A 27,384-nucleotide genomic window follows, 5' to 3' on the forward strand; every position below is an offset into this window, starting at 1 on the left:
GAAACTTGGGGGAAGAGAGATGATAGAGAGGAATTTGGTGAAAGGAAAGACTTGTTGGAAAGGCACAGAGGGGAAGAGAGGGAGGAATGAGGGTGAAGGGAGAAGGGATGAAAGAGATCAAGTGTGAGGTAAGACATGGGGCCCATAATCACTAGACACACTCGGATTTGGATGCAAGTCTTGAATCCCAACATTCCACTAGTACTGACATCAGCTTCACTAGTTACTCCATCAGAACAAATAGTAGAGGGTTGTGCTGTGCTTCAAAAGGTTCCAGCCATGTGATGATGGGGGGGTGGGCAACAGGGGTTGATAAGAGGGTGTTACTATGAGTCCATCTGATCAAAGTGGGGGTTTTTCCAGTTTGCTATTTTACCAAAGCAGGAAGCTACATTCAAGCTAAATCAAAGGAATGTTAAGATCACAAAATTATGCACTTAAGAAATTTAGAACTGAGCTGACCAGTGTAGCTGTAAGTCAGCTCACTTGGATGTATGCTTTATCACTCTACTTTTCATTATACCATAACACTATTTTCCACACAACTACCACCTCATTCAGTGAAAAGGATGAATTTGCTCCAGGGGTGAATTAAGATTGTCTAGTGAAGGGAACTACTGACTACAGAACTTCTGCTCTTATGCACTGCAGAAAAGAGAGACTGAGAAGCACAACTTGTCCACCAGAGGAATATCAGTGGCCCAGAGACTCAGTAAAACTGAATGTGCCAAAATAGCTCTCCACTGGAAAACACAACTTGCAAGTGGTTCAGAATTGTGAATCCTTGGTGTTTAGCAAGTGAGGCAGGGGTGTGTAAGTAGGGAAAGTCCTGTCTCAAGGTTAACCAAATGCTGCACTGGAAATGTAGACTCTATCTCCATACCTGCCACAGGGGTTTCTGTGATGCTGGACAAGTCTAAGAAAAGCTTCTGTCAGATTATTATAAACTGCAAGCTCCTTAAGTTTGAGGGCCCAATACAAGACACTAGACCCAACATGTAGACACAACTACAGCCCAGCCCAGCCCAACGAGCGAAGCGAATAAACAGGTAAGAGATAGGGGCCAGGGTAACACTGGGACTAGGGGGTCAGTACACACATCCACAGGAGGCTTCAAATGCCTCTACACAAACGCTCGTAGTATGGGTAACAAACAGGAGGAACTCACCCTCCTGCTGGCTGACACCAGCCCGGACATAGTGGGGATTATGGAAACATGGTGGGACTCAACGCATGATTGGGCAGTGAATGTCAAGGGATATAGGCTGTACAGGAGGGACAGGATAGGAAAGAGGCAGGGGCGTGGCACCCTATATTAAGGAGGAATACACATCCTCATCAATTAGCAAGCAGTCAGGGGAGGGGCACTCTGAAGTGCTTTGGGTTAGAGTGCAAGGCAGTCGAGGGGAAAGAGACTTAACGGTGGGAGTCTACTACAGACCTCCCAACCAGGGAGAAGAGCTTGACCAGAAATTCTTGGGTCAGCTCACAGAGGTAGTGAAGGCTAAGGATGTGGTAGTCATGGGGGACCTGAACTTCCCGGATATCTGCTGGGAAGAGCAGTCAGCCAGGTCTGACTGCTCATGTAGGTTCTTAGACAGAGTGCAGGACCTCCATCTAACCCAGGAGGTGCACAGCCCCACCGGGGGGACGCCTTGTTGGGCCTAGTGCTGGCCATGGGTGACAACCTGGTGAGGGGGCTGTGGCGACAGCGATCATCACCTGCTGGAATTTACCATGCAGAGCAAGGTGGCAAGGGCATGCAGTAAGGCAGAGGCCTAGACTTTAGAAGGGCAAACTTCAGCGAGCTAAGGAGGATAGTCGGGGATGCGCTGAGGTCCCAGAGAGAAGGGGAGCCAGATGTCCAAGGAGAGTGGTTGCTCCTTAAGGAGACGATCCTCCAGCACAAAGGAAGGTAATCCCAACGAGGATCAAAGGGAGCAGGAGAGCACACAAGCCTCCGTGGCTCACCAAAAGCATCCGGGAATGTCTCCCTGCTAAAAAGGAGGCTTACACCCAATGAAAAGAAGGGGTCATCACCAGGGAGGACTATTCTGTAGTTGCTCGGGGATATAGCGGGGTAGTTAGGAAGGCCAAGGCAGAGATGGAACTGGGACTAGCTTCCCAGATTAAGGACAATAAGAAGTCCTTTTTTAAATACACATGGGGTAAAAAGAAGGTCCCGGGTAATGTGGGGCCCTTGCAGGACACATTGGGAAATTTGGTCGTCAAGGCTAACATGTTTAATGATTTTTTTGCCTCTGTCTTCCTAAGAAGGGACCAGAACAGCCACCTCCCTGCTGGGCCCCCCTCAGGCCCCGGGGGAGGCACACCTGGGCCACGGGTTAGCGAGGATTTAGTTAGGGAGCTTCTGGAGGGGTTGGACGTATTCAAGTCAGCCGGTCTAGATGATCTCCACCCTAGAGTTCTAAAGGAACTGGCCGAGGTCATTGCAAGTCCCCTGGTACGGCTTTACGAGCACTCGGGGTGCTCTGGTAAAGTATCAGAGGACTGAAAGAGGGCCAACGTAGTTCCCATCTTCAAAAAAGGGAGGAAGGAGGACCCGGAAAACTATAGGCCGGTTAGTCTTACCTCAATCCTAGGCAAGCTGTTTGAGAAAATTATGCTGGCACACATCCAGGAGGGGCCAGCAGGGGACTGCATGCTTAGGGGCAACCAACATGGGTTCATCAGTGGCAAGTCCCGTCAGACCAACCTGGTGGCCTTTTACGATCAGATCACCAAATCATTAGATGCAGGGGTAGCAGTGGATATAGTCTTCTTGGACTTCCGGAAGGCTTTTGACACTGTCTCTCACCCCGTTCTCATTAAGAAACTGAGAGGCTGTGGTGTAGACACCCACACAGTCAAATGGGTCGCCAACCGGCTGGAGGGCCGCACCCAGAGGGTGGTAGTGGATGGGTCCTTCTCAACCTGGAAGGACGTGGGCAGTGGGGTTCCGCAGGGCTCGGTCCTCGGGCCCACACTGTTCAACATCTTCATCAGTGATTTGGACGAGGGGGTAAAAAGCACCCTGTTCAAATTTGCTGATGACACTAAGACGTGGGGGGACGTGGACACACTGGAAGGATGCAACAGGCTACAATCAGACCTGGACAGGTTACAAGGGTGGGCGGTCGAGAATAGGATGGGTTTCAACACAGACAAATGCAAGGTGATGCACCTCAGGAGGAACAACCGGCACCATACCTACAGGTTAGGGTACTCCCCTCTTGTCAGCATGGAGGCAGAAAAGGATCTGGGGGTCATCACTGACTCCAAGATGAATATGGGCTGGCAGCGTGGAGAGGCAGTAAGGAAGGCCAACCGCACCTTGGCATGCATCCACAGATGCATCTCAAGCAGGTCCAAAGAGGTGATCCTCCCCCTCTATGCGGCACTGATCAGGCCGCAACTGGAGTACTGCGTCCAGTTCTGGGCGCCACACTTCAAGAGGGATGTGGACAGCATCAAGAGGGTCCAGAGGAGGGCCACTCGTATGATCAGGGGACAACAGGGCAGGCCCTATGAGGACAGGCTACGGGACCTGAACCTGTTCAGCCTCCAAAAGAAAAGGCTGAGGGGGGATCTTGTGGCCTGTTATAAACTAGTCAGGGGGAATCAGCAGGCATTGGGGGAGTCACTGTTCCCCCGAGCACCGCCAGGAGTGACCAGGAATAACAGCCACAAGCTGGCAGAGGATAGGTTTAGGTTAGATATCAGGAGGCGCTACTTCACGGTCAGGGCGGCTAGCGTCTGGAACCAGCTTCCAAGAGAAGTGGTGCAGGCTCCTACCCTGGGGGTGTTTAAGAGGAGGTTAGATGAACATCTTGCTGGGGTTTTTTGACCCCAGTGTTCTTTCCTGCCATGGCAGGGGGTCGGACTAGATGATCTGCCCAGGTCCCTTCCAACCCTAGAAACTATGAAACTATGTTGCCCTTGAGTATTCAACCGAATAATCAGAGCTCTGCTATAAAGATATAAAGAGCTGTTAAATGCTAAGCACCTCTAAAATCAGATCCCAGACATCCCAAATTAGAGGAGGACACAATCTTTCTGAGCTTCACTTCTTTGTCTGTAAATTAGGAATACCATCCCCTCACCCTACAAGAAAGACAAAACCATTACTATTTGCATAGCACTCCAATGCTGTGGCAGGTAATAACTCCCATAAAAATGCTCATGAGTAAATTAATATTCTTGTATTCAAAGCAGGGTTTTAATGGTGTGCACACTGAATGATGAGCCTAAAATGAAATATTAAACAGGAATACATCCAGTAATCACAGTCTTTCTAATGAAAGCAGAAGCAGACCCTATAGTTAAATGTACTTTTTGAGTCTAATTTAAGCAGGTATTTTAGGAACTGTAAGTGATAACAGAGGTTAATACCACTAGACAATAAATTGCATTTAGGATGACTTCTAGCTTTTTACAGTTACTTCTTTTTCCTCCCTTCCCCTGGCTTTACTGACCTTATCAGTCCTTGGATGCCCTCACAATTTTCCCCTAAATCTTTTGTCAAGGGCACATTTTTTATGTTGCTTAATTTATAGTGAGCACCTCAGACTGCTCAAATAATCCCTCCTTTTCCTTGGTCATCCACAAGATTGAACTATAATACAGATGGTTTTCCAAGACAGACTACTGGTATGTCTTGCCTACTGAAGTCTCCAGGATTTCACATTTTCTATACTACTTTTATCATAGGACTAGCTACAATTCCTACTTAGATCTCCACACATTGTTCTCCCTTATTGGTCCCAACATTCTGATTTTAACCTGTTTAATGGTACTTTAGTTCATTCCCTTAAGAGCACAGTTTTCGCTTTTATAGTTCATCAATAACTTAAATGTTTAATTCATATTTCTAGCATACACCAATATTTGAGCTGTAAATAACTAAACATGCCTCCAGAACAACAACAACATGACTAGCCATCTGCACTATTTAACTACAACTGTGCTTCTCCTCAGAACATCCCGTTGCAATAAACACGCAATGCAAACATATACAGCTAGAAAACAATCACAGTTCTATTTCACTAGCTTATACAGGGTATAAGCCATTATTTAAAGTTTAAGAGTTATCAAGCAGTCACTCAACTGTACTGATGTGGTAGCTTCTAATGAATTTCTCTAAATTGCATATAAAAAGGCAATTACACTAGCTAGCATATTAAATATTAAATACTAATAATTATACCATTTGTGTGTTCAAAAGTGTAATAGCTTTAATCTCTCATAAAGAAGGCAAGGAAGTATTATTTTAACTTTAAAAATGGAGATGCACACACACACACACAAAAATCACACCAAAAGTCAAAGACCTAGATAGGCGAGCTCCTGCCCAAGGGCTGGATGGAATCACTTGGTGAGCTAGATCTGGCACACAGGCCATATTTTGCTGGCTCCTGGGCTAATGCCCCTTACACAATTTAAATGGCTACCCCGCTTACCTTTGTATACAACTGGCTTATGATGTAGCTGTAAGTAAAGGCAGCTCTGGGTATGCCTTTAGGCAAGACCAACTGTATCACTTGTTTGACCCTTGCTAAGCTAGCTCTAAACTAAACTCAGCAATAGTGCCAACTACCCACCGAACAGTAGTTAAACTCAAGATCGCTACATCTAGCAATAAATATTCAAGCAATAATACAACAAAAACTGCAGATTACAAGGTCGCATTTGAAATTCCACAACTGCATTACATTTCACAACATGCTGTCCTCAAGGCTGCTAGTACACCTCGAAGATCAGTTTCTAAATAACTAGGGACTTGGGTAGAAAAACAAGTTACCATGAGGTAACCTTGGCTATGAAACAAGTTTTGGTGCCAGTTACTCAGCAGTACTTATATAATTAATTACAGCACACGTTATTCCCACAAGCATAGATGCATTCTTCCCAGTTGATTTATTCTCATATTTGATCTTTTTCAAAAACTAACAATAAGCTCTGTAATTTTTATCACTTTTATGGCTGTATGGATCCTCTAATTCTGTATTTTTGCATTTCTGTAGCAAAACTTGTTCAAAAAGACCAGCAATAGTTTTATAGCCAGATCTGGTGTAACAAGTACTTTAGTTATTGGTCAGCTACATGCCTAACAGACAGGGAGGAGACAAAACTCTTTACACAACAGTTCCCACTTACATCCCATTCCACTGAGAGGCATATCAAGAGAGACACCAAGGAAGCCAAATATCAAGGGGAAAGGGAGTCCCAAACAGGGGCTAGTGGGCTTTCTCTCTGGATTTAAAAAAAAGAAAGAGGAAAAGATAATGAAAAATGATCCTGTCTTACAACAGAATCAGGGAGGATGTCATGGCAAAGGACAACCAAAGACTCCCTGAATCTCAGAGTAAAGGTAGAAGACTCTAGCAAGAAGCTGGAGATTTTCTTTTGTCCAGTAGGGGCTGGACTGCTAGAAACACTTAACAAAACTCATCAAAAGGCTTCTTCCCGTTAGGAAGAGCAAGGTGAGGTATCTTTTGTTTATTTTTTGCATATCTGGCTTTAAAGCTACCAAATTCTTTTTTTTTTTTTTTTTTTACATGCTTTTCTGTAATAAATCTGTTCTGTTTCATACTTCGATGCCTGCTGCAAGATAAAACTGATTTCAAGGTAACCAGCATAAACAGGCATACTGTTTTTCCAGAGACAGAGATCTTCTGAAAGCCCCGGCAGGGTTAGAGCCTAGACAGGAGTTGGCAGGACTTTCCTCTGCCAGGCTGCAAGGTCTGGTTAGGGGCAAGTGAGATGAAGGCTTGACAGGGGAAGAGGAGTCTTCCATAGGTAAGATCTGTCCCCGGCCCCAAGGGTACAAGGCAAAACAGTGGGGAGAGAGTCTGGAGCCCCTCTGATGGTTCACCTCAGAAGGGTTTGTACAAATGACAGACAAAAAGCTTCCATAGCCCTGTAAACCTCCAAAAACAAGAATTTCAGTTCTCAGAATCTACAAGTCTTAATGAATTTGCAAGTTAATGGTATTTTAAGCAGGTACTCAAATCACCAAGACTTAATTCTACAGAGAAGAGATACCAAAGATGGGAACTAAATGCTAGAAAGTTGTAAGAGTGTTTTGCAAGTGTAAGGAACTTTGGACCCTGCTATTCATCATGCTTACTGCGTAACATTTTTTCAATAATGTAGTAAAATGCCCACACACTGACAGAAGTCTGAAATGAAGCTCAGGCCAGGTCCTGTTCTCCCTGGGGACTGCTGCACTGAGAACTGATTCTGCTCCTTGAAAAACAGAAATCATGAAGCAGTTGTAGCCAAGGGAATAAAGCAAGCCACTCTGGCAAAAATAAGGCATATGCTGCACCTCACTTTTCACTTGTTACTCATTGCTGTATATAGCAAAGTCCATACTTTCAGATTCTATGTGAAAAACTTTACAGCTTATACCTAAATTCATCTTCCTCCAGAATGGAACTTAATAATCCATCTACTATTTGAAAAACAGTAAGTGTACCCTATCATTTGTTTAAATGCATTTCAAAATATGTTATTTTCAAAAGATATGCATTGGTGATCTACACATCATTCTAATAAACTACATCTATGTGCACGATTGAGTAGACCACGCCGGACAAATCTCAAGATGCTCTGGGTAGCAATCTCTGACTTCCTTTGGACGGACACTATACTGCTAGAACTAAAATTAGGTCCATCAACTGTGTTTTGTGGAGGCAGCTCTGTTACTGTCCTTTAGTTACTCTTACACAGAAATTGGGTACACGTTGTGATACACTGGCTGTTTAGAAGGAGCAAATGGATATTCACTACAATATATACACACACATATACACATAATACACAAATATATGCATACATATACACATACACACACACGCATATATATGCGCACACCCCCCTCTTCCCCCCACTCCCACCTTCCCCCCTCACCAAAAATGCTGAGAACTCTCTTTCCCTATATCTGTCATTGTAGAGTTGTCCAGAAGAATTACATTTTGGTGGAATTTCCAAGCTTAGACATGCAAGAAAGAAAAAAAAATACCTTGTGCCATTGCTTGACTTATGGAAGTTAGTTGTAAGAGAAGCTGTTTAATCAGCTCCATTTGTTAACAGTCTGCACCATGGCAATTAGAGTAGTATCATTCACTCAAACATTAATCTGGAGATACTGCAGAGCAATACTAAATTTTTTTTTTAAAAAAGCCTCTCTCTTAGACCAATAGGCAGTCTTATTTTGTCTACTGTCAGTGGTGGTTAGTTTTCACTTTGCATCTTTTTCTTTATCAGCTACTCTGCTCTCTTCCCCTACAAGTTGTAGCTGTCATCTTGTTATAATTTTATTGCCAGATCAGATTTGTAGCTCTCTTGGAAAATAGAACAAAAGCTATCAGATGCATACAGAATTTTAGTGAACACCAGAGCCTGAGTAGTAGACCCCACACAAACTATAACAACCAGGTGTCCCAAGTACACACAAAATAGATCTTTTCACCTGAACCCACAACACACTTGCAGGCTCGGCAGTGCTCTGCTTGCCAGCACTACAACAGAACAAGACCTGGGTATCAGCAAGACCTGGGTATCATAATTGACAACAAAATGAACATGAGCCACCAATGTGATGCTGTAGCTGGCAGAGCTAACCAAACACTGGCATGCACCCACCAAGGCATCTCAAGCAAAGCAAAGGAAGTCATTCTCCTGCTTTACTTGGCCTTGGTGAGACTGCAACTGGAGTACTGCGTCTAGTTCTGGGTGTTGCACTTTAAGAAGGATGTGGAGAAGCTTGAGAGAGTCCAGAGGAGAGCCACATGCATGATTAGAGGCCTGGAGATGGAGATGTATGAGGAGAAGCTGAGGGACTTGGGATTGTTCAGCCTGTTGAAAGGAAGACTTGGGGGGGGGGAGGGGGGAAAAACAGGACTTGGTTGCAGCCTGTAAGTATACTGGGGTGTACATCAGGGTTTGGGAAAGCATCTCTTCACCAAGGCCCCCTCCAGGAGAGGACAAGAAACAATGGGCACAAGTTGACTGAAGATTGCTTCAGGCTAGACATATGGAAAAACTTCTTCACAAGCCGAGTGTCGAGGGTTTGGAACAGGCTGCCCCCAGAAGTGGTAGTCACCCACCTTGGCAATCTTCAAAATACTTCTTGACGTCCATCTTGCTGGGATCATCTGATCCCAGCAGTCTTTCCTGCCCACATGCAGGGGGACTGGAACTGATGATCTGTAAAGTCCTTTTCAGTCCCTAACAACTATGAAACCATTATCACTACAATAAAAACAGATCCACAGTAGCTGTGCTTCTCCTATAGAGGGGGTTTATCACCCATCAAGTCCAAAGGTGCTCAAAGTATTCAAGCACTGTATATGGGCCATAAAAGTAAAAATGGAAACTGTCCACAAAGGTAGTCTATTGTCACTCTTACTCTAAAGTTAATAATGCCAAAGTAATTTTGAACATACCAATTTTCAAATTCACCCTCACACTGGGGATAAATAGCAATGAGGGGCATGCGACAGATGGGAGAAAGGTCTCTTTCTAATGGCGGGACAGATTGCCTCAAATAATATGGAAAAGCTGATTGCTTGTGCAACAATCAGCCTAGAAGGGAACTGATTCAAAACCAGGAGATGAGGTTGCAGAACTCTGGATAGCAACCATCCACAGGAAGTTTACTTAAAAAAAGAAAGAAACAAAGAAACAAAGAAAAAAAAGCTGGCACTTATGTCAGTTGTTCAACTTTGTTACTGAACCAATAGATAGATGGCTCACAGTAACAAGAAGATGGAATATGGCCTAAACAAACTCCTCACACAAGAATATATTTCTTTGTACAAGTTATTAAAGCAACATTATCCCTTTATTAGTTGTCAAAGCCTCTAGCAATACAGAAGTGGCAACAAGCAGAAAGAGAATGCTGCTGGGAGTTCCCAGTTGCAACTGACCAAAGGTGGCCGGAAGGTGGACACTTGCCATGGACTGGGTGACTGTTGAACATATTTATCCTCCCACATAGGCATCAGAATGCCCCTTCCTAAAGACAACAATGCTCTCCCCAAATAAGGAAGGTGGTCCGAAAAGGAATCCTGAACACTGCTTCCCATGTCTAATTAACCCTTGTAAGGTACATGCACTGGCTGGTCATTCATTTCAGCAATTAAAACATTAATCTTACAAAATACTAGATAAGCTTCAGTGCAGGATTACTGTCTTGAGCCCCTGGCATACGTTCATTTAATGGAACACTCAGATGTGATCCCTGCCCTGCATGTCAGGTTCAGAAGGCACCATTTTGGGATCTGTTACCTATCAGATCTCAATCATGCCATTACTACTTGCTACTGAAGGGGAAGCCTGGGATCATAGTCCAGTTTGAGTCCCCAGTGCTGTCTGGGAGGCTGGAGCTAAAAATCAACTGATTCTTGGCCCCAGCTGGACAAGCCCGAGGTCTGGTTTGGGACCAGGGCTGTCCTGGCTGAGCAGACAATTAGCTGACTGTCAAAACCCCATGCTCTATAGCTCTGACTGAACTGCCTGATGCAGGCGATCAGAGGTTCATGGCTGTAGGGAATGAGCTGAAGGGCTTCCTCCACTAGGGGCTTTAAACCCTACTGGGAACCATTGATCTTGTGCTGCCAGTGCTGCTGGGCATGGGATTAAAGTCCCTGGGGAGAAACCTGGAAAAGCTGCTTCAGTGGTGCTCTTTAAAGCACTCTATGGACTCAGATGCACAGTGTGGGGCAAGGACGATGGCAAGTTGGGACCCATGACCCATACTGTGAAATGATGCCTGCAGATGGGGAGTATAGCTGCTAGCTTCCCAGGTGCTGCTTCCATCAGTGCCTTGGGAACTTCAAAAAGCAGGTGTGCAGCTAGGGCTCCCAGCTGTACACCTGCTTTTAAAGATCCAAGACAGTGAGCCCAAGATCAAGGAGACACCCTCTAATCCCCTCCCCGAATCTGCCTCCCAGAAACAAAAGAGGGCACCAGGTCCAGGACCCAATGCTGCCCCCAGCCCAATACTACTGATCAGGTAGCAGATGGCTGTATCCTAAACTCTGGGCTGCCAGACCTCTATCTCTATGCTCATCTGAGTATAGGGATATGTCATGGGTCAGCTTCGACATGCTATGTGTTCAATTTAAAGCGTGATACAAGTAAACTGCAGAGATGTTCACATCATAGGTAGAATAATTTTGTGGCTCATCTGCTATACTATCATGCTCTAAACTGGCTTTAATGTGTGCCCTGGTTACTGTTTATGGTACCATTAACACTTTAAACACATCTTAAATAAAGCATGTGCCTGGGCCCTTACAAAGATGCACTGAAATCTGACCTGAGTGCTAATGGTTTTGATGAAAACACCTGAGAGGAGGCTGCCAGAAATACAGATGCAATATAAGTATCCGGAAATTTGAAATACACCATCTCAATACACAGTAAGAAATGAGGAAAAAATACAAAAACAGTCTACAAGCAGCTCCGGCATATTTCGCATGTGAAACATGTAGCTGAACCTGTAAATCAACGGCTAGTTTATCATCTCATTTTCAAGTATACCGATGCAAAACAATGACTCTGCTACTGAATTTTTTTGTGTGTGTAGTCAATATGTGACTAAGTCATATTTCCAAATTCCCTGGGAATTTTCACAGTAAGGCCATTTTTTTTTTATAGGGGAAAATACGTTCTTTCCATAGTTACTTCTAGAAAGAGCTTTTGACAGTCAAAAGCTTCAAGACTCTACATTCTCCCTTCATCAAAATCACTATATGAGCTAAATCAGTGTACCTGGAAATGTAGGTCTTCTAGTGCATTTCAGCAGCAGTGGTGATCTGCAAGATATCTATGCCAAATCCAGCATCAGGATCCAATTATAATCATTTAGGGTACATATAATTCGACTTCAATGAAGCAATAACTAAGCTACTTGGAAGTTAACTAGCTTGGTACTGGCATCAATTAGCAACAGCATGGAGTGCATTATAGGCTAATCTACCCTGATGAGAAGCAACTACAGTAGCAGTGTGTAAAACTGCAGATCTGGCCAGCAGGTGGACTCCATTTCCCAGCTCCTACCCAGTGTAGTTGGGGCCAGTTTCCATGGAGCCCCCAGCAGCAGCCACACTGTGACAGTGCAGGGCTGGAGTTTCCATGGAGACCAGTCCCAGCAGGGTGGGGTGCTGCTCCAGGGTCAGGCTGGGATCTTGCAGTGGTGACACTATTGTCTAGAGCTGGGGCAGAGCTGTGATCTGCAGCCTGCATGCTCCAGGTAGAGGCGCAGAGGCAGCAGATCACAGTTGTCCTGGCACCTGACCACACTGTCACCACTACAAGGAGCCGGGGGCAGAGCTGCAATACGCTGTCTGCACACCCCTGCCCAAAGCATGCAGGCTGCAGACTGCAGCTCTGCCCCAGCTCCAGACCATGTTGTCACTGCTGCAAGATCCCAGCCCAGCCCCAGAGCAGATCTACGCCCTGCCAGCACCACTCCACAGAAAACCCAGCCCCATGCTATAGCAGCACAGCTACTTCTACAGTCTCCAGGGAAGTCAGCCCCAGCCACACAGACAAGGGCTGTTGGGAAATGGAGTCCGCTGCCGGCTGGATCCAGCCTGCAGGCCAGACTTAGCCTGTCTCTGAACTACAGAGTACACATACCCTCAGAAGATCATTAAAGATCAACAACAGCATCCCTATTTCAGAGAATGAGAAAAAGCATTAATATTGTAGACCAGAGACAAATATAGAAGTTCTGACAGTTGGTGACTGTCCACAAGGAAAATATAACTTCATTTCGATATGTTGGGACTTAAAAATGCCATGGGGAACTGTTGCTGCTAGAGTCCAGTATGAACAATAACTCCAGAATGATATAAACAGAGTGCACTCAGCTGCAAGACAACATATGCCTTTGGTACAAGTTGGGATGATAGCACTCCCCTGTTTCTCATAAGGTTCCACTGAATGCAGGAAAGATGCTAAACTGAACAGTTTCTGCCAGCTGGGTTTCAGCTAGGCTTAAAACTTCCTGACACACTGAAATAGCTAGGACACAGCAGTGTCTGGGCAGGGAAAAAAGAACAGAATTGCCCATCCTTTCCATGTTGTTGACATCACAGTCCCAGTCAACTTCCAACATTTCTTGAAGACTATCTAATGATGTTAAATAGTGGCAGTGATGGAAATGAGTCTTGAGCGACTGCTTGTCAAAGTTCTTAGTAAGAAGCAGCAGCCATTCATCATGGACTCTTTGGAAGCAGAGAGGGGAGCCAGTTTAAAGTACTATTTTCAATTCATTACCTGACAGGTGGTCAGGTGAGCAATATCACAATCAGTGTTCAGGGTTGCCATGACATCACAAGTGTCTGAAATAGGCTTTTCTTCCCTTCTCCTCCATTACAGATTCCACACAATAATCTTAATGCCCATAAAATAATTACTACAACATTTTGTATTTCTGAAGGTTTTCCTTTATAAGTTATTTAACAAAAATAATGGACTAGAATTTGTAATACAGCGTTTCTAAGTGCAGCATTTAGATCCAGAAAGAACAGCAACAAAAAATCTAAATACCCTAAACATAATGGGCTAGAACAATAACAAAGGATTTTTGTACTTAAATTTTCAAAGGCAGTTTGAACATTTTTTCAGTGACCTTGACAGACTGAGCTAAAAGAATCACATGGCCTTTTGACAAGGTATCAAATGTTTGGTGACTAAAGACAACTTCGTCATACCAGTACTTTAGTGCATTTGTTTTGGGCTCAAAATGGGTAATCTTATGCGTTTATCAAACCACAAAAGTTTTCACAGTGAAGTTAGCAGATACACTTTGTTTCCCTCTCCTCTCCCTTTCATCTTCCAACACTGACTGGGGAGCTGCAACCTGGCACTAAGCAGCCCTGTAGATGGCACTTTACTTCCTGCCTAAGGTTTGCTTAATTTTATTTTATGGTTTTGTGAACAGACTGCCCATTCTGCAATATCAGCATCCATGCAGCTATTATCTACTTGCCTCTGAATCAGTGTGTAATACACGCACTGACTTTTTCAACTTACCAAGCCAGAACACTACATGCCTATCTCATGGTGCTTTGTTCCACTGCCAGCCGTTAGGTATTCTGGATTTTTTCTTCTGGAGGACTGGAAGACACTGGAATTCTAGCACTTAGGGTCAAACCACATCAAATCCCCATGATTACTTTTCATGGCATCTCACATTTTCTCTGCCTTTTCGGAGACAGCTCTGTTTTCAAAACTGCTGTCAGGCAGCATGGAAGGAATACGGCTGCACAGCACAATCTTTCTAGCTAATCTACAAGAAGAGATTTTCCACTTTCAAGAAGTTTTCAACACTGCTTCCCCCACCACCAATCCCACTCCCTCAGAAAAAAATCTGATCAACACTACCACTGGTAGTTCAGGTTTTCTCCAGTTCTGACAATGCTTATGCCTCCTATTAATCATATCTTCCCAGTCTTTCCCTCCATGAGCCAGAGGTCTATAGCAGCCAGCATTAGAAATAAAAAAGGGGTCACATTTAAGGCGTACAAAAGAAGTCTTGAGGTTGAGGTATTACAGAGATTTGTAAAAGAAGAACTCACTTTCTCAGGACCCAAGATGATCTGCAGTACTGTGACACCTTTAAACAACACAGCCAGCAAGTGTAGCAACGAACCAGGGCATGCAGCTGACTAGATCACATGCCTACTGCCCATTTGCTCCCATTGCCTCCCCTCTCACAACTCCCAAGTTCCTGAGGTCAGCTAGATCAGGCTTGCCCAAAGAGTATGATTTACAAGGATGAAGCTCTTCAACAGCCAAATCATGGAGCATTTAAATTGCAACAAACACATGAAGTATACTAGGTCTGCAGCTTTAAGTGAACATCAACTCTTAAAAACGTTATATAATTTTAACATGCAATGCTGGAAAAACTAAGGTTATGGTTACATCTCTCAAACCAGGCACCCAACCTGCCTTATTTTTATGTTTCTATCTTATTTGTTCAGAGCAGTTAAACTTATATGTAGAATACCTTTATTATCAATTACAGTTACATTCTGATTTATAGGCTTATTTAGCCATACACAGAAACACAACCTTACAGAGACCTGAAGAGTACAGCTTACTCAAAATCATTCATCATTAAGGGCCCAATCTTGTCCGTTACTAAGGACTAACAGATCCTCAGAGGACATTTTCTGCAATTTACAGAAACTTGCCCCATGATTCTCTGTGACATAATACCATTAAACAAAGAGCTAGCCTACCTTCATACACAAAACTCTCTATGATTTTCCTAGTTTTCTACCTCTACAAAAAGAAGATGTTATTGAAAGGTAACAGTCATTCAATCTACTGAAGTGCACCAGCAACCTCAAATCCAGCAATATGAATTATAGTGTCATCGCCTCCAACACATCATTATATATGCTCCCTACTCACAACTGATATTGCAGTTAGGATCTGCATGATTAAGTGTCTCACTGAAGTAGCTGCACCAAGAATGTGCACATCCTGCCAATGAATACTGAGAGACATGTGCTTTACATGATGCCCTTTCCCATTCAATCTTTCATTTTTAACTGAAGGCTAACTGAAAGAGTGTTTTATATTTACTTGCTAAAAAACACATAAGAATAGAATTTTCAATTATCGGAACCCAGCACAGACAAATGTTGAAATATTACCACACGTGAGTTTTTCTTAGTTAACCACCCACTCTTCTCTGGACACAAGTTGGGGAAACTTCATCCTGAGATGCTCGATTAGCCATCTTGGCTAATATTTTTAAGCAAGTCTGCACCAAGCAGAAACTATGAACACTAATACATTTTAAAGGGCTCAAAATATCAATATTAGTTGCACAGTCAGGTCTAAAAATATATTACTCAGTTAACTTGAAAACACAATTTCTTTGATCCTAAGACGACTTGGAAAATGCCTAAATTCTACTCCTTCCCTTCCCTATTCTGAATAGTAGGGCATGATTTTCAAAAACTAACCAAGCCATACAAAACTTACTTTCCCAAAGTAAACATGAATGTAAAGGACATGCTAAGTGTACAGTTAAAAATAAAACCAGGTATTCAGAAGTTCATGTTCCCATAGCAACCAATATTTTATGACGGTGTATAAAAGCTATGAAATTAAACTATGAATTTAACCTGGTACAAGAAAAAGATGTACACAAATACCACCTTGGCAAGGTTATTAGCATGTTAGGGACCCTGGCGCACATGTTAATTTAATGGTGCGACGGGAATCTGACCCTGATCCCAGAACTGCACCTCCCGTCATGCCACACGTTCATGGCAGACTATGCAATTTTGGCACCAGAGATCAGATCCCAGTTATACCATTACTACTTGCCAGTGCAGGGGGAGCCCAGAGGGACCCCTGTACTTGCAAATTAACAGTCAGGTGCCTTCAGCCCCACAGGCAGGGACAATATTCAGGTGATGGTCAGCTCCAAGTCCAGCTCCAGACCTGGAGCCTTCTGGGGACCGGAATCAACAATAAGCCAATTGCTGGTTCCAACCCTGGACAGTCCCAGGTCCAGTTTACTCAGAGCTGCCTGGGCAGGCAATCAGCTGATTGCCAATTAACCCTAGCTGCTGGGCACAGGATTTAAACTCCCTAGAAGGGGTAGCACTTCAGCTACCTCCCACTTCCCCAAGGGCAGTCGTTTAAATTAAGCAGTGATTAAACTGATGCATCTGCTCTTCAATTTGTGGGGGAGAAGGGGCAGATTTAGACTTAGATGAGCCAGGAATAAAAAAAAAGAGTTCAGACAAGGAAACAAGGAATTTGTTTTTTAAATAACTATTTCAGCTCCCTGCATTTGTATAAAGTTTGCACAGCTGAAACAAAAATCAGGAAATGGTTGTCGTAAACCCCCTCCATGAGTTATAATATGCCACGATAAATATGCAGCATAAGTGGCAAGAGTGCTACACATGCACACAATTTAAGATAACATGGATGCCAGCCATAAAGATGTTCTAAATAATTTGCAGAACATTTTTATGACTGGTTTGCCATTTTATGGTGCCTTCAACTGGGAACAGATGCACCAAATTAGCCAAATGGTAACAATGCTTCTATCCAGCCTTTGAAATCTAGCTTCAGAAACGACGATTTATAGTCTTATCAGTGTACACTGCAGTCCCTTATAGCTAAGGTTACTACCTGAATAATAATTATATTAGCAAGAAGTGTGTGGTTACTCATTACATTTTCAAAACTTACCGTTGGAGAGATTGCAATCGTCTCTCTTCTCGATCTCTGGCTAATCTTTCTTCCTCTTCACTTGGTCTATTAGAAAAAAGAAGGTCAGAGAAGGGAAGACAATTTTTTCAATGCTTGAAAATCAGTGTGTTGGCAATTTCTTAAACTAGCTTCAAGAAAAGGCTTTAGTCTGCTCTAATTTACAGACTGCAGCTGTGCTAGACTTATAGTCTGTTCTGTGGGACTAAAAGGAAAAATGCAACGAATTTGTCAATCTAAAGTATTTTTGTTTTTGCAACACTTGAATATTTTTACTAAGTTATCAAATAAACGTTTTCCAGATCTCATATCTGAAGCAAATGCCAAAGGATCTTATTTTTCTCCTCTTCACCTCTGACATAATCAATTGCAACTCTTCTGAGCTCTAGATTTAGTGAATGGGTGCTTTCACCATATTTCTCCAGGTGTTATTTATCTCACAAAACTGAACATACCATTTGGAGATGTGATAAACCTTTGTAAATAGTCATATCAAACATCTGCTGGTTGAGAATTGGAGACAGTACCAGATACATGCACATTCAGCAGCATTTAAGTGAAGCAACAGTGACACCCAGTGGCTAAGACAGAGTAATTATACCATGTCACACAATGTGTTAATGAGGTGAGACGTACACAGACACCAAATGTGGCAGTCTGAATTTAGCTGTTCATTTAGGGGCATTCAAATTGCAAATCACAAGTTCAACAAATGTTTACACCTACTATTCCTGCAAACAACACTCACGAATACTAAATTTGATTACAGGGAATTATGTACTTGTTAATATAAGTTTGAGTCTAATTTTCCACTCTACTGTTTGTGTGGGCCTGTCACATTAACAGAAGAGAAAAAAAGCAGCAAAAAGTAATCTTTAATGGCAAGTGGGACAGTTTGGTTTTATCTAATACAGTCGCTTTCATGACAATTTTTTTTCCCATTTAAGTATTCTGTATTTGGAACAGCTATGGTAGGTATCCGAAATCTATCATACAACAAAAACCTCAAACCTGTTTTGCAAAACTGTTTTATCAAAGATACTGGCAGAAACAACATAAGCAACTCACTTGACAATTTCACTCCAAAATATATAAAAACCAAAAAGCTTCTAAATCTCACTCTAAGACCACCATACCTGGTATTATTTACTACTATCACTTCTACTATTATTACTAAAAAGCATTCTTTTTTTTCTACTTCAAACCACTTTGAAGGAAGTGGCTTGAAGGAAGTTTTCTACATCAAACCCCTCATAAGTCAACTAATCTAGAACTACACATGGCACTTCAGAAGTAATTTAGCAGACTGACCAAGTTCATTTGACATGTGGCATGCGTTTAGTGAATCTTTACAATTGAAGAAAACCATGAAGAGAGCTAGACTGCAAGCGCAGCAAGTGCCAGACAGGTCCATCAACTGAAAAAGTACGAGATCCTAGGAGTTCTAGGTATCTGCACTAGGAAAAGAGCTTGAGAAACACCAGTAGAATAGGGATTAGAGTTCCTAAGGTGCTTTCTGGATTCAAGCTGATGGTGCTCCTCTATCTTTTAAGCCTGTCAAATTCCATGGCACTGAAAGCTCATCATATTCTTTCCCCACCTTAGTTTGGATTGGCACTATAGAGCAGCACTGACACCTCCTCAAAATAAGACCTCACTTGAGATACTGAAAAAGCAATCCCCAGAGATCTTTATGCTCTAAGGTAAGGTCCTCTGGAGCCAAGGGACACAGATGCAGGGCACATAAAGTCTTCTTTCTCCAAAAAGTTTAAAGTCCCAGTGCCTGGCAGTACAGACCAAAAATGCTGAAGTCCTACACCAACACTTTCAGTGTGGTAATTCAGTTTCCACCAGGCAGAACATACAGGTGTGCTCTGCAAACACAAAAGAAAACTACATAATTCAGATCTACTTCCTGGAAGTAGAAACAGACCATATTTCACTAGGTTGGGAACTAGCACCACGAAAATTATGCAACAGCACAAAATCAGTAACAGCTCAAAACAGTTGAAACCAAAGCAATGCACATGAATTATCTGGTGTACAAAACCATGGAATCTGCTGCACGTGTAGGAAGTAGGTCCCTTTTTTCTCTTGATAGCTCTAGGGATAGGAACAGACCTGACAGGTTGACTGCTCTTTTACCCTCAGTTTCAAAGATTCACAAACAGTTGTGAAGTCCCAATAAACACTGCTTTCTGGGTTTTCCCATTATGAATATAAATTCGGGGGTTTTTTTTTAAAAAAAAAAAACCAAGGACATGTAAATAGGATTAAAACAATTTAGCTTCCTTACTGAATCCTAGGGACATCTGCTTGAAACCAAGTTGGTTAGGCATTCTCACAATCTTTTTTCCTAAAGGTATTGTTTTACAGCTAGACTAGCCAAGAAACAGCCTTGAAGAAAAGAAAATACCACCTCCTTGAATAGGTGATTTCTTAAGAGATTCTACCGCCTGCCTGCTAAGACTTTGGAGCAGAATCAGATGTCTGAATATTAAATGCTATGAACAATGCTGCCCAATGATATGATTTTGTTCTTCATGCTGGCCCATTTTTGCTGTGGCAAGAGCTGACATTGACAGGTTACTTGTTGCATTACCTCTAGACTCTAAATATTTATTTCTTATTCAAAGACATTTCACTTGCACCTTTTAAAAAAAGAACCAAGTATTATCTGCAAAAACAGATACTGAATACTGTGGTTTCTAAGAAAAATATTTAATGTGTCACCATGAGCAATTCTACTTCCACTGCACTGTCATACTACTTGTAACTAAATACTTAACGCTCTATATTAAGTAAGATGGTCTTAAATGTGATCCTAGGACTGTTACAAGTACATCATACCAGCTAATCCACTTTATACATTTAAATATCAAAATGTACTTGTAAAATTGTACTTTGGATTTAAAGCTTAAAACATTTAAGTTCTGCCAAAGCTTTTAATTATTAATCAAAGCTTGCATTTCATAGAAGTGTACTGTAATTCATACTACTTTAAGTTTCAAGATATTCATCTGGATGCGTACCTATATCAAAGAATGATTACCAGGGCGCAGACTTTTGTTGTATAATATAAAGGCCAATTCTAGTATTTGGAATGATGTAAGTTAGTGGTTCTCAGCATTTTCAGATTTGAGTTACCCCTGCTGAGAATCACTATTGTGCTGCTTCAGTTTACACAAGTGGTTCTCAGCCAGGGTCTTGCCATCACCACCACAGCCAGGTATAATTGCCCTGCACACCTTGTGCAGAACCAGATAAGCCTAAAGCCAGCAGAAGCACCTGGCCTCATTGAACCCTCTGAAGGTCCTGATCCCAGGTCCACCTGCTCCACATGCCTCTGTTTCTAGGAGGACCATGGGGCTATGGCAGGACTGGGTGCTCCTGCCTCCTTTAGACAAATCTGAGGTGCCTGGGGCAGTTTCCTCATGCCACCACAGTGGTGGTGCCTGTGCTACACCCACAAAAGGATCTTGCATAACCCCAGTTAAGAACCACAAGATGGTTTCCTGCAAAACCAAGCATTCTCCTGTGTTGGTAGCCTGTTTTTGGGCTGTTTTTTTTCCCCAATTAACTTACATTTTAAACTTCAGATGACAGTCATTTAAAATAAATGAAGGATGTTGCAACGCTATCAATCTTCAGATACTGAAGCAGCTATACCATGAATTTGTTTCCCCAATTGCAAATGAATAATACTAAATCAAAATGTTAATGCACAGCTAAACAAAAGAATATCAGTCTGGAGTTTATCTAATAGATATGACATCTTTTGATGAAATAAATATTAAAGTTTTAAAAATATTTAAATTTCACTTAAGTCTTTGGAAAAAAATCTGGGTAAGAACCAAATTAATATAACGTATTAATATAACTACTAACCTTTTCCTTGTTATGTTATTATCGGAAGGATACAGAAGACTTTTTTTTTCCTCTCTCTTTTTTCCCTTTTTTTTTTTTTTTAAATCTTCCAGACTGAGTTGTACTCAGACTATTAGGGATTATGAATTGTCACAATAACCGAAGTTAATGGGGGAGGGGAAAAAAAACAACTTACCCCCGAGAAGACTTTCTGCAGTAGCAGCAGTAACAGCAGCAAGCAATTATGGACACTAGGATGAGTCCTGCTATTACAGCTATGGCGATGATAAGGGCCTCAAAGTTTACTGTAAAGTGAACATTTAAACAATTTATAAGACTTTAACATTTACCATGTTTTCTTGCATATAACACCCTCCTTCCCCCGAAATAACACACAACCTATTTTTGAAAGCCCTCAAGAAGGAATAATAATAAAAAAAAATCTTACCATGAAGTATGGGTAAGTGCTAGAGATCTGGGGTCTCTGCGGTTGGGGGCCACATGGACCAGTGGAGCCTGATCTGGCACACCAGTGCTGTGTGTTGGGTCTGACCCTACGCACTGGCTCTGGGGCTGCATGTCAAGTCCAGGACCACACACTAGTTCTAGAGCCATGTGTTGGGTTAGACCTGGAGCGTCAGGTCTGGTTGTGGATCAACCCTGTATGCCATCCCAATTCAAAATGCAGTTGGGGATAGGAGTCTCCCCACAGGTCTAGAAATGTGATGAAGCAGGTGGAATACAGGGAGAGAGTGGTGGCAGCCTTAACTGCAATACCTCCCATAGTCAGTGGGCAGCAATTAAAACTGCCAACAATCTGCCCCCTCTGCCAAATTTCTGGACAAGTAGAGAGCCCTTTTTTCTCCCATATAAAGCACACCCCAATTTTTCTCAGCTGGCTTATGGGAAAAGGTGCAGGTTATGTGTGAGAAGACAGTATTATTTCTCTAGCTTCTCGATAACAACTTTTTTCTTCCCTGACTAAAAATTTTAGTGATTTTCAAATCTCACCTTGCGATTCTGAGCACCACATTCTCTCCAGCATCAGCAGACCTTAGTTAATGATCAGTATTTTGTAGTTTCAAATAAGAACTCTACCACTATTAGCAATACACCAGAATAAGAAAAGTGCTCCTCTCCCTCTCCTATATCTAGTCTATACCATGAAGTTTGGCTAAAATCTGCAGACCTGAGGTGACAAAGCATGTGTCCATGACCAACTTGCTTTGCCCACGTGGAAACACTTCCATGAAGGACAAGAACTCTCAGTCAATATATAACAGACAGCAAGATGCCAAAGTGAATGCTGCTCTGCAGGCACGACTAACAGTTATACCAGTCAGGGTAGAACATGGATACAATAAAACAACACCAGTCAACATAGTGATCACAGCTCACTAGCTGCCAAACCATGGCTGAGCTATTTGTAGGCATCACAAAAAGAAAACAACAAGTTGGGATTTGAAGAAATATAGTCTGGGGGATGCTATAGAGATAGTCTTCCATGCACTGAGGTTCCTGTTTGACCTCAGTAACTTGTGTTTGTCACAGGCCTACTTTAGCCTAAGGCATGTAGTCTTGACTTAAAGATATCAACAGATGGAGAATCCACCACTTCCCTTGATAGGTCACAAGATCATCTAGTCCAGTCCCCTGCTGAAGGCAGGGTAGTCTGGTCCAACAACTAAATCACTTTATTTTAAAAAAATAGTAAAGTCAAGATTAATATTTGTACCTATGAATCATTATGAAGATCCCATGATAGCACTGTCTTTAATTTTCTTTTGGTTTCCTCTAGTTTTACTACACAAGTAAAAGGCGAAAGATTTGTGCGTGCTGAAGAGAGGCAGTAATGTTATGTTATGGCCATTAATGTAGCCAAAACACCTGAACTTTGCCCTGCTGTAACACTATACAAGGGGGAAAAAACTTGGATACAAGTCAGATCTAACATGTGTCTACAAAAATCAGTTTCACACAACAATAAAACAACTAAAAAGCCCTAATTAGTGACGATGCTGCACAGTGACTATGGAGAGCGTAAGTGAGGTTGCCTGAATTACTTAACTGTAAAGTTCTGTACCTCAGTATATTTTAAATTTCTTACAAGTGTAACCTTAACTCTTCTTGTGGAGGAGAAGGGGGAAGCAACCTTTTGGACAGGATTGCCACAAATTTGTCCTGCACTCTCTCCAAGTGTCAAGGGCCCTAACAGACAGCCCAGGCAGGACTAATTGCCTAACTGGCCAAACCAGTCTGAAGCTCTAACTGGCTGCCCCATCCCAGGTGATGAACCAGAGGGCCACTGTTACTGCCTCTGGTTCAGCTGCTGAGGATAGCAATCTCCTCATGTCAGTCCACCTGTTGCAGCAGACTGCAGGCCAGCTATCGTTCTGTCTAAAGGTCCACATTAGTAAACCTCCCTGGATCCCATGCTCTCTGGTTTTCTGGCTTCCGACCCTACTTAGTAGGGCTGCATGAAATTTCACCAGCTGTTTCAACTCGTTTTGAGATCAGGGCAGCAAAATCGAAATGAAACCAAGGGCTTCAAAACAGCCTCAAAACAAAGCGAGGGTAGTTGAAACATTTTGAAAGTTTTGAAATGTTTCACGTTTCAAAGCTCAAGCTGGGCTTGCCTGCAGGGAAACAGAAAGTAAGGAGAGGGAGGGGGAAGAGAAGGGAAGCAGAGGGAAGAACTGCTTTCATATTGACTATGTAGCTGGCCAGTAACTGTGATCCTTCCCTGATGTCCCTTTCAATCCCAGTGCTCTGGGAGAGGGATGGAAAAACAGCATAAAAGGCAGCATTGTTTGAACTAGCCTGCTTTCTATCACCCATGTTACAAGTTTTGCTTGTCAGAAGCCTGAGGTGCAGTTTTCCAGAAACCCCTGCACCTATCTCCTTGAAACTTCAAGGCCTCAGCAAGGGTTACCATCCCTGAAAGTTTCATCCAAATCAGGTAAGAAATGACAAAAAGTTATAGGCAGTTTCATGCTTCCCCATTATAGCCTATGGGTGAAACGTCAAGTGTTGAAACAGTAAAACACTTGAGAAAACGAAATGGAACAGTGGTTTCGAAACAAAACTCTGAACGAAAAACTGTCCCTTCAAAATGTTGAAATGGAACCCAAAACGAAACTATGCTGTTTTGTGCAGCCCTACTACTTAGCTCTGCCACTGGACTCTGGCTTTGGACACTTGGTCCCTGACCCAAGGACTCTGACTTGGCCTGTGCCTTAGATTCCGCCTCTGGATTCTGGTAACTCAAGCTCAAGCTCTAGCTCCTGCTCACCTGTGGGATTCTCGGTCCCCTAGTTCCTGTCTCCAGCCCTTCTCTACTGGCTTAATCCCTTTCCACTGCCTGATCTTTCTGCATCCTGTTCCATCTGCTGCTGTGCTGCCTGTCCCCTCCCCAATCTGCCAGATGCCCAACACAGGCTGCCTGTGACACTTGTGTAGAATGCATGCCACAGGCTAGCCACCCTGTTTTATAATTTTTGGCTTTGGATAGCTACAATACCCATGTAATCCTTATTACCATTAATTTATCATTATGGGCTCTAAACTTCAGCTCAATTTTAACAGTTTTTTTCATCTTGGACTACATACACAAATATCCTAGGGAATATATCCAAGGGACTAAAGATTATAGCTTTCATTCATGCTTATTCTTGTAACAGATAGTTATATTTTAAATATTTGAATTAACTTCTATAGAGAACTTACTGATTTTTCAGCATTGGAAAAACCTTTCACCTTTCAATATTTCCACTTTCCCTTCGATTTCCAAGTCAGATACTGAGTTGAAATACTACGCAACTATATTATATTCCTTATCCTTATGATGCTCCAAAATATTTTCTCACACAATTCAGAAACTGAACAAAGTGTGTCATAAAACATACCAGGCACTATCTTGCAACTTCCTGTGAGCCAAACTGCAACTACCAAAGAGCCAAATTGTGCGTTAAACCAACTACGCAGAAATTTTTTTCAACATAATAAAACAGAATACTACCAATATACAGCTGCAGCTTTCTGTCTCTCCCACCTATTTTATTTGCTTATTATTCATGGAAAAAGTACAAATTATTTCAAACTGATATTTCTTTCACTACCTCCTTTCTTCACCATTGGCCAATAATTTATCAGCACGTCAGGTTCCAGATAGTTTTATCTGGAACCAATTTGTTCTCCATCTTTCCACCATTATGCAGCTGAACATGAAAATGTATTTCACTTGCAATGTTCACGTTCATTTTTGGTTCAGTGTTGCTGAAAATAAGTGGTGCTGCTTCATTTAATTTCCGACAGAGAGAAATAACAGTATCCTGCTCATGGGGCAATTAGTTTCCTGCTGTGTCTGAAGGGGACAAACTCAATGAGATCCTATATCCATAGGGCATACTGCAGTGGGGAATTTTGTAAAAGACTCCCAGGGAAATGTGTCTTTTGGCAGTTGTTTTTTTGTTCTTTTTTTTTTTTTTTGCTGAAAAAGGTGTGCCACCATGAAGTTTTCATCTTGTGTTTAAACTACAGCTAATCTAAAAATGCAGATAATTACATTAATTACAATAATTACAAACATCTTCCATAGTAAAAAAATATAAAAGAAGTAACATGTCTTTCCAGTACACCATTTTGTATAAGAAACCAACAGTGAACATCAGACAGTTGTGTAGGTGTTTGCACATCTAACACGATATGCAAGATAAACCCAGAGACGGTATATTATAAATTCCAAATAGGAATCTATACTATAGATTCCAAATGGGAACCTAAAGTACCAAAACCATTCTGATACTGTAGTCATTGTAACAGAAGAATTGTTCTATTCTTTTTCCACAGTTGAAAAAAAAAAAAAAAAAAAAAAGAGTGAAAGCTAAGAGCTGGCATTTTCTGAGGGAAGCCTAGAGTATAAAAAGGTTGTGAACATAGGCCATGAAGAGATCTACTAAATTACCGAAGCCAGTCCCTTCATATTACAGAAACTTCCATAAAACTCATGAAGCTTCGCATTATAAGGGAAGTTTTCTTTTGCTCCCATTACTCTTACGGAAAGGCTGATCCAGGTTCTAATTGTTTTTACGGTTATAAATCTTCCAGTTTCAAGACCCAATCAGCTCTTCTGCCTCCTTTGTGTTTATGTATTTATATATTGGATTTGTTAATACATACTATTTAAAATGATATTCTTTGTATGAGACATCTGAATCAATAAAGCTGTTTGTTAGTCAATATAAATTCAGACTATAATAAGAATATATTAATATTAAAGAACGATTTGTTATCACATATCCTTAATAAAAGTGAAATTATACCTACACCAGCAAACTCCCCACCGAGCAGCTGAGAGATGACACAGCGAAGAGGATGGAAGAATACTCCTTACAGGGTAGTCCATACAAGTGTTGTGTGTGTAACACCAAAGGCACTGGGGAGGAAAAAAAAAAAAACAACCCAACACAGGAATATTATACCTACTCACCATATAGCTAATTCTAAATGAAGACCCCCCCAATACCATTTAGTTTTATGGAGATAATATGATCTCTTCTTCATAGAACTGCAGCACTTACTCTGAGTACAGCACACTTTTAATAATTTCAGTGAACAGTAGTTTTTTAGATAAAATTTAGTAGCCTGTATTGAGGTTTTGCCCAAAATAATTTAAAGATTAAAATAATCTAAATCCTGAAAACCTTCAAACCAAACATACAGCTAAAACTCAATGAAATCCTGTGCAGCAGCCTTATAACATGTTATGCATAATGTAGAAAAAATATTTATATTATACTATATAATGTACATATAATATATTGAATTAGTATGCAGGTTTTTTTGGGGGTTTTTTACTATAATTCAAAACCATTTAAAAGTGACTTCTTCAGATAATGTAGAAATCAGCTACAGAGATTTCCCCAATTATCTGCTCTTTTACTGTTCTCTATAGACATGAGGTACAGGCTACCATTAACAAAAATGTATTCTTTCAAAATGGTCACAACCTCCCATTTGATCCCAAAAACACAGCAAGCCAACCAGCTGTTAAGAGAATTTATTCCTGACAAAATGGAGGGCACTACCTTTCCTGAGGGAAACTTTGTCTTTTTTTTTTTTACCACTGGAAACAATCAAGATGATGGTCAATCTGCAAGAGGACGTCATTACTTAGCAAAGTCTGTAGCCTCGTTCTAACTGAAATTACTGGTAGAACACAGCCACTCTGAACAAGGGCAGTGAATCACA

The 27,384-nt window shown here is 41.9% G+C and overlaps 1 protein-coding gene across 1 annotated transcript in view; it reads right to left on the reverse strand.

The window, feature by feature from the left end:
- LOC149864909 (pituitary tumor-transforming gene 1 protein-interacting protein-like) overlaps positions 1 to 27,384 on the reverse strand; it is a 48,840-nt gene that overhangs the window by 11,452 nt on the left and 10,004 nt on the right. The window contains exons 3-5 of the mRNA XM_090047107.1: positions 26,461 to 26,569; positions 21,332 to 21,440; positions 17,251 to 17,316 (exon numbers count right to left, since the gene is read on the reverse strand). Coding sequence (XP_089903233.1) covers positions 17,251 to 17,316; positions 21,332 to 21,440; positions 26,461 to 26,569 — 284 coding nt within the window. The remainder of the gene's footprint in view (positions 1 to 17,250; positions 17,317 to 21,331; positions 21,441 to 26,460; positions 26,570 to 27,384) is intronic.

The sequence above is a fragment of the Crocodylus siamensis genome, chromosome 5, assembly GCF_052110815.1.
Source record: "Crocodylus siamensis isolate JL-2025a chromosome 5, ASM5211081v1, whole genome shotgun sequence".
Classification (NCBI taxonomy): Eukaryota; Metazoa; Chordata; order Crocodylia; family Crocodylidae; genus Crocodylus; species Crocodylus siamensis.